Consider the following 8,670-nt stretch of genomic DNA (forward strand, 5'->3'; position numbering starts at 1 on the left):
GCGGCCGGTGTAAATTTATGGTAGATTTAAAAAAGGGTTACTCGAATGCGTTGTTGGCCTTACTCTTTTTTCTTCTTTTTTTTGAAACATATCATACTCATTCATTGATAAAAGTTGCGAGCCTAAAGCTCTTACAAACAGAGCAAAAAGCTCTGAAGTAAATCATAGTCGAAGCTAAAAATACAGTCATCAACAACAGACCAAATCAACCAAAACACAGTATCCGCTAACCTATGACTAAATATCAGGTTGAAAACTCAGATTTGCATCAAACAGACACCATCTAATGCATAGGTAGCGCTTATTCCTTGGCCTTGAGATCAAAACCCCCAAGCCAATACTTATTCCTCGGCCTTGAGAGCAAAACCCCCAAGCCGATATTTATTCCTTGGCCTTAAGAGCAAAACCCACAAGCCGATACTCATCCTTCTCGACTCGAAAGTCAGGATAAATTTCACATCCACAACCTAAAGGTTTGGACCAGTAAGATCGGGTAACAACCGGGCGCAACAAAGCAGGAGGAGAAAGCTTTATTACAAGCATAAATAAAATCATACAGGGAAATAAAGGGAACAATAAAACTAATGCAGAAAAAGTTACAACAAATAAAACCAAATACAGGGAAACTCAAAGGAAATACAAAACAGAAAAACAACAAAACAGGAAAATAAATGCGAAAAACATTCAAAGCTGGTCACGGCAGCCGGAGGAGGCAAATCGCGAGCTGGCCGAAAACCGCCGCGGAAGGTGGCACAAAAAGCTTGGCGCGGGAGGGGCGCGTGAAAAGACCTGACAGCGAGCGGTGAGCAGCGAAGCGAGCGCGGAGGAGATCGACGGCATACATAAACAAACAGGGAGGGGGAGAGTTTGAGTGAAAACCCCCAAAAGCAGTACCCATCGAGAGAGAACACAAGCACAACAGAACAGAAAACACCAAAGACAAAAGCAAACCTAAAACAAAAATCGGGAAGCAAGGAAGGGAGGAGGGATGCAGGCAACAGGCATCCCTCCTCCCCTGAGGCGGCGGCGCTCTGGAGTGGGGCTTAGAGTTTCTTTAGAGTGGCCTTACTCTTAAGTACCGTACATCTCACGCCATCACTTTCCGATGTAGCCAACAGTTGCTCTTAAATATTTAATAAGTTCTCTGGAAGGTATATTTTATGTGGCTTGCTTTTTTTAAGTTATTTTAGTAATTTTATGTGACGTCAATAGGAAGGAAATTGGGAGGGTGGCTTGGTGGGATTAATAATATTAATGTTGTCTTTAGCCGGAGTGATCAGTTCAAATCTGATTTTTCCATAACAACGTCAAAGGCCACAAGACAAAATTAGAAATATATATATATAATTTGGTTCAACGAGTTCTAATTTTGTCTTGTGGCCTTTGACGTTGTTATGGAATAATCAGATTTGAACTGATCACTCCGGCAAAAGACAACATTAATATTATTGATCCTATATATATATATTTGGTGTTAGAAGCTTATGCTCGTATAAGACTGACAAATTTTGACATGATTTTCGAGCTCGACAAAATTTAACCCTTGCTACACAAGATTCATTTGGTTACCTTATTGGTATTCACTTCACCTATCAGATTACCTTATTTCTAACCATTGCATCTACCACATTTTTAATATAAAATGGGTAATTTTTATTGTAAAGAGATTGCTTCTAACATGACCAACAGGTAGACATGAGGGTAATTTATAGTGAGAGACAAATGGGTGTCAATTTGTGTTTATGTGTCAAGTCATGGGTATAAATGTATATGGGTCAACTCGAACACAACTCATCTAATTAAACGGGTTTGATCCCTTGACACTAACATAACCCATTTAAATAAGTAGGTAACACGATACAACCCGCATATATGATGTGTAGCCAAAACTGAGCCTGAGATCGAGAGGCTAGGACCGGAGACAACTATTGGGCAGGGTTGGAGGTGGTGGTCGGACGAAGGCCAAAAAACATGGTTGACTACATGGAAAAATATTGAGTCAAATATGGGCCGACAATGAGCCAAATTGCGCTAACTATCAGCTAAAGACAAGACCACTTGATCCAAAAGACTAGCCCTACTTGGACCAAGATACATGGTCACTTGGGCCAAAAGCTAAGGCCATGTGTGCCAATTAAGTAACAAGTCTCGAAAATGTTTGAGTCAACGGAAGAGTGACTTTGATACTGTGTAGAAATTTGTGATGAAATGTAAATTGTGAGAAAATGAGCTGAAGCAAGAGAAAAATGACAATAGAATTCTGGAGTGATTCGACATTAGACACTTATGTCAACCAGTAAAAATTGTTTTAACAGTTACATTTTATTCTTATTTAACTTGATATATTTACAATATAAATTACCCATTTTTATAAGAAAAATGTAGTAGGTAGAGTGGATACAAATAAGGTTATTTGGTAGGTGGAATGAATACAAATAGGGAAGGTAATAAATGGAGTGAATACAAATAAGTTAATATGGCAGGTGGAGCAGAACAGGCCATTTAATAAATGATCTTCGACTGCAGTTACGGGAGTTTTCACAATGGAGATTGTCTTATATTAATAGGGAGTCGAATCTTCCAGCCCATGAGCTAGCGAAAATGGGAACAAAATAGTTGATGAATAAGGTGTGGTTTTCAGGCCCACCTTTTTGTATTCAGAATCTAATTGCTCAAGAGCAATTAGGCTTGGCTGTTTGATGATCAATAAAAATCCCACGATTTTATTTTCAAAAAAAAAAAAAAAAAAAAAAAAGGCAGGTGGAGCAAATACAAATAAAGTAACCAAATTCTAAGATTTAATTACAATCACACATAATTGTAAATATTTTAATAAGGAAAAATATCAACCTGATATAGAGAATCTCATACTCTAACATCAAACAGTCAAACTCATTGAGTTTGGAAATAAAAGGAATGGACCAATCACCAAAGGGCACTTAAGCCGAAAGAATATGCGTAGTTGTGCCAAAAGACAAGGCCACACCGGCACCGGCCAAATTATCTATCTTTATAAAGAAAATATGGTAGGTGGAGACGTGGAGTAGATACACAAAGTAAGGTGGTGGGTGGAGATAGTCAATACAGTGAGTGGATTTGATATGGCAAGAGCGAAGATAAGGGACCAACACAAAAAGTACCATATACTAATAAATTTTGCTTTCCTTCCAAAGATGAGTCTTTACTGAATCGAGTTTAAATAGGCAAAACTATAAATAATGGGATATCCTTTTTTGTTTTTTTTTTTTTTTTCTTATATGCTCCTCTTGTCCATTATATAGATAACAATTGGTCAACGACTCTCTCGAGGGAGGGCTAACTCGTCGGGCACAACCCAACCTAAGTGCAAATGGACCTTCTTAGGCCCAAGGCTAACAAGCTTTGTTGGGCTTGAGTGGACCTCAGGGAGCTTGAGAGGGCCTCTAGTAAATAATATCACTAGTAATGATGATGAAGATGCTTAACAAATAACCGAATAAAAATAAAAAGGTTCACCCTAACTATACTTTAGGTACCCGTTTGAGGATAATTAAGCTAAGTAGGACTAGACAATTAATCTAAGATTTAATGTAGGAGAGATGCATCAAACATATAGATAGACACAATTGAGAAAAATTGCTTATTCTAATACATTAATTTGACGATCGAGATTATTTACAATTTTGTTATTCGAATTGTAATGCAATTCAAAACAGCTCACAGAAAGAAAGCAAATTGCCTAAACAACAATTACCCAAACACAATAGCAGCAGCTATAGAAAGAAATCATTGTTTTGATTACAAAGATAAAAGCCACGTCACATAATTAGAGGCTGAGATTTTTCAATCTTAGATTGTGCCACTGGCATGGTTTTCAGCAGCCAGAGGAATCAAACCCTTTGCTCGGCATGTTTCAACAGCTTCTACAAACATGTCCTCCAAGCTGTACTTGAACTGAAACCCCAAGTCTTTAACCTTTTTGGAAGAGAAAGAGACAGCCTCCAAGTTCTCGTCCACATCCTTGAACCTGACCATCAATTCCTAATTAGCCCAACTCTCCAACTTATAATTTGATATGAAAAACGCTTACAAACTTACGTGTCAGTCCATATTTTCTGAAAAATGAGCTTAAATTTTAGTAGTTAACGTGATAAATGTCATGTAAACTGTCAGTTCACATTTTAGTGACTGACGTAATAAGTACCACGAGAACTGTTATTGAAATAAACAGATTCAAAATTTCAACTAGGACTTACTTTGTAGGGACATTATACTCGGGGTATTTTTCTTTGAGCAATTTTGCAACGTCAAGAATGGTAGCATCGCACGCAGAGCATATGTACCTTCCCTCTGCCTTGGGATGCTCAAATAAAAATATATGAGCCATGCAGAGGTCATCCAAGTGAACAAATTGGCCTTGCTTTATAATCGAATAATGAGCTTCATTCCCTGTAATTAAACATGTTTAAGTGAAATTCAACTAAATAATAACGTACACCTTGGAACTAATTAAAGATAGCGTTTACCTCCCGATCTTTTTCAGGAGGTGTGAGAATAAGTACCAGTGATAGGAGAAAGCGCGGTGATGAGACTCGGTGGCATTGATGGCATAAGAAATGGTCCAACAACAAGAGGAGGTATAATGCTGATGAAGTCCAAATTGTTCTCTTTGGCAAAGTTCCATGCGGCTTGCTCAGCCAGTGTCTTGGACACGAAATACATCTGGAGATTGTTCAATATTTAAACATTTAGATTGAGTGGTACCCTAATTATGTTATATTATGACCTCATTAAAAAAAAAAAAAAAAAAAAAACACCCTTATAAGTAAATCTCCCCAACAATTAGGATGCCTATCTTAATTTTCAAATTAAAATTTTTTTGAACCTCAAAAATTATATTAAAGAAAAAAAGAAAAAAAGAAAAGAAATACTGACCCATCCAGTCATCTTTATTGTTCGGCAAAACTCAACATCACTCCAGCAGCTTTCATCATAAACAGGCTTTTGGTGGCCTGAAACATCGAGGGTTCCTGCGGAGGATGTGAATACAAGCCTCCGAACAGTTTTTGCTTCGACACATGCTTTCATGATGCTTAAAACCCCGTTTACTGTTGGCTTTATCACTTCATTCTGCAAAAACCAAACTAATTTTTTATTTCATGCTTATTTCTACACATTAAAATGATAATATGATCATATACTTAACTATCCTCATGCAATTATATATGTTTTTGTATTTAAACAGAGTTTGCAATGTTATTGGACGATTTAACTAATTATAAACACTCTACCAACAATAAATAAGAAAGATTTTTTTTTTTTTTCAGAAGAAAAAAAGCATTGTGTGACAAGGGTCGACAAAATTCCATCCCATACTTTAGCTTTATTCTCCACTTTTCTAATTTGTTTTGTTCCTTTCTATTTAATTATTATTATTTTTTTATACTAAGGTTGCTATACAAGATAAATGAATAAACAACTAAATCTACATCATATCTAAAAAAATCTATATATCGACCTAACATATATCAATATGACAATATGAGACGACTTAATACGTATTCTTGCAACCCCCTTGGTTTAGTCTAAAACGAGGTACCACATAATTGATATACGAATTTTGTATAACTGCAATGCAACTTAATGATATATCAGTAAAATTTATCACTTATACAATCATCACGTCATTCAATTGGCTGTACAAGAGTTTACTAAATAAAATTACTCTTGACATACTCAAAAGATGGCTCCTATTGGTTAGTGCAATTCTATACTATGAGGTATCAAAAGCTAGTTACACATTTTTTACAAACTGAAATAGTAATACCTTTTAACTTTTTATTGTGGTTGTCCTTATAATAATGCTAAGTGAACTGCCATGCCAAACGGTTTGCAAGGCATTCTTTACAAAATATTGGATTTTGATCCCTTAGAATTCTTATAAAATTTCAAATTCCAGAATTAGAGATATAGGCAGTACATTTTAATTCAATGGCTACTGTCCATTTTAATTCAATGGCTACTGTCCTGCCACGTGTCTGACTTATAATAAAATAATATTTAAATTTTTCAAAAAAATAGAAAAAATAAAAAAATAAAAATACTTTGGGGTGGGAGTCACCCTATATGGCCAATCACCCCATTTTTGCCATAGGGTGAATCGGCAACCCTAAGGACCAAACTCAAAATAAACAAAATTTTGGTTTTAACTCTTGGGGTGGCCAATCCATCCCAAGGGCCATGGGATGATTCGGCCACACCCAACTGGCCTTTGAGGGTGGCCGAAGTCACCCCATGGCAAAAATATAGGGGTCCCACAACCCAATTATATCATGTCAACAATAATTGGGCTATATTTTATCGTAAAATGAAAATGACAGGATGAACAATGAAGTTGACTTCTCCATCTCCGGCCGGAGTGGGAGTATTGCTTTTACTCCGGAACCGCTACTTAATTAGGAAATTTAATATGCCAAAGTCTTTAATATTTTCCATTAATTAGTCCCTATGTCTTTTTTTCTGGTGCATCTACTATAATAATTTTTTGAGGTGAAAAGCACACCTCGGGGTCCTTGGACTCGAAATCCATGGGAGTGGCCACGTGGAAAACTCCGGTACACCCTTTGATTGCTTCATCAAAGCTTCCCTCCTCAGCCAGGTCAGCCTTCCACAGTGTCAAGTGCGTCTTCGCCTTTGGCAGCTCTAGCAAATGCTTCACCTTCTTCATATTCTCTGCCACGCACACACAAAATAATTTTTGTTTTTGTTTTTTTTTTAAGAAAAAAAGAAAATTCAAAGTCAATAAGGAGAAAGAAAAGAATCGGACCTGGGTCTCTCACGGTGGCTCGAACTGTGTAGCCGCGCTCTAGGAGTCTCATGACGAGCCATGATCCGATGAACCCAGCCGCGCCGGTCACACAAACCGTTTCAGACTCGATCCCCATGTATTCTTCTCTTTTATCAATATAAATTTTAAATTACTGCCTGTTGGGAATGTTTGTCTATAAATATAGTCGTTATTGATCCTATCTAACACATTTTTTTAAAAAAATTTATAACTCAAACTACCCACACGTGATTACCCGACCCTCCTGGCACGTGGGTGGTAGGTGGTCACCCCACACTTCCTAGGCACTAGCTACCATGTCCCTTTCTCGTACAATGCCTTTTCCAACAGACACTGACAAAAACATCGTACAGTCGCTGTTAGAAAATAAAAACATGGGAATTTCGAAATTAAAGAAATTATTGTAGAAATCTGTGGGGGTAATAATTTTTATTGAGCTATAACTCTATAAGATAAGTTTAATTATTAAAATATAATTGTTGAAACAGCAGTTTATTATTAGAAAAAAAAAGTTGTTTATGTAAAATTCGAACAAAAGTTGACTGTCGCTATCAGGGACGGACCCAGAAAATTTTATGGGAGGGGCCAGCTAAATTTTTTTTTTGGTTCTTTAAAATTTTTTTATTAAAAAAAATTATTTTGGTTGTTTTTTATGAACTAAAGAAAGGGCCAAAGAAAGTGGACATTTGAAAGTAAAGGCCAAAATAAAAAAACTTAGTGGGTATGGGCCAACAAAATTAAAAATTGGGCTAAAAGTTTTTATTGAATATGGCCAAAAAATTTAAAAATAGGGCCAATTTTTATTTTTTTATTTTTTTATAGAAGGAGGTCAAATGACTAAAATTAAAATTTTAACTTTACCATTTTTTTTTTTTACTTATAATATTTTTTTTCCCTTATTTTGGGGGGGGACCATGGCCCACCCCGGTCCCTCCCTTCCTCTGTCGCTATACTAGTTGTACTTGTACGCACAAAAGTTGATTGTCGCTATACTAGTTGTACTTGTACGCAGGAATGGAACCAAAAAATTTTAAAAGAAGAAGCCGGTCAAATTTTTTTTTTTTTTTTTCAGTTCTTTAAAATTTTTTTATTAGAAAAAATTATTTTGGTTGTTTTTTATGAAATAAGGACTACCGTAAAGGCAAAAAAAAGTGAGCATTTAAAAGTAAGGGCCCAAAAAATAGACATTTGAAAGTAAAGACTAAAAATAAAAAACTTAATGGGTATAGCCTAAAAAAATTAAGAATAGGGCCAAAAAAAATTTATTGGATATGGCCAAAAAATCTAAAAATATGGTCAAATTTGTTTTTGGAGGGAGCCCAACTGCTCAAATGACTAAACTTAAAACTTTACTTTATTTATTTATTTTTTTTACTTATAATTTTTTTTTCTTCCTTATTTTAGGGAGACCATGGCCTACTCTGGTCCCCCCTTCCCTCTATCTCTGCTTGTAGGTGTCCAAAATACATACAAAAATAATAAACTTGTGGCACGTGTCTATTCAAAAGCCAATTTAATCTTAATTAGTAAAAGACAATCCATTTTAAAACATAAAAAAGAAATTCTAAATTTTCAATGTTGGCACAAATAAAAGGAAGTTGAAATTTTCGAATTTTCATGAAATAATTCAACATCGCCTTCTGATTGGGCCGAGCATCACTGCACGCAGTGAATCAAACATGGGAAAATGTTATAACCGGTAAATATACGTGTGTAAATAATAATAATAAATAAAAAAATCCTTCAAATTAAGGATCTTACAAGAGAAAACAAAGCATATATACATGTGTAAATAAAATAGGAAAAGAAAAGTTTGATTATTAGATTTTCGGCAGAGAGTAACT

At 35.6% G+C, this 8,670-nt stretch overlaps 1 protein-coding gene across 1 annotated transcript; it reads right to left on the minus strand.

Annotated features, from left to right (window-relative positions):
* Nucleotides 1-3,605: 3,605 nt before the first annotated feature.
* On the minus strand, nt 3,606-6,957 carry LOC132190424 (dihydroflavonol 4-reductase-like). Its single transcript, XM_059605413.1, has 6 exons — nt 6,806-6,957; nt 6,542-6,711; nt 4,915-5,109; nt 4,542-4,701; nt 4,236-4,428; nt 3,606-4,006 (listed from the first exon to the last, which is right to left on the minus strand). Exons 1-6 carry the CDS (start codon nt 6,921-6,923, stop codon nt 3,829-3,831), a joined length of 1,014 nt encoding a protein of 337 aa, XP_059461396.1. The 5' UTR covers nt 6,924-6,957; the 3' UTR covers nt 3,606-3,828.
* Between the last annotated feature and the right edge of the window lie 1,713 nt (nt 6,958-8,670).

The sequence above is a fragment of the Corylus avellana genome, chromosome ca8 (assembly GCF_901000735.1).
Source record: "Corylus avellana chromosome ca8, CavTom2PMs-1.0".
NCBI lineage: Eukaryota > Viridiplantae > Streptophyta > Magnoliopsida > Fagales > Betulaceae > Corylus > Corylus avellana.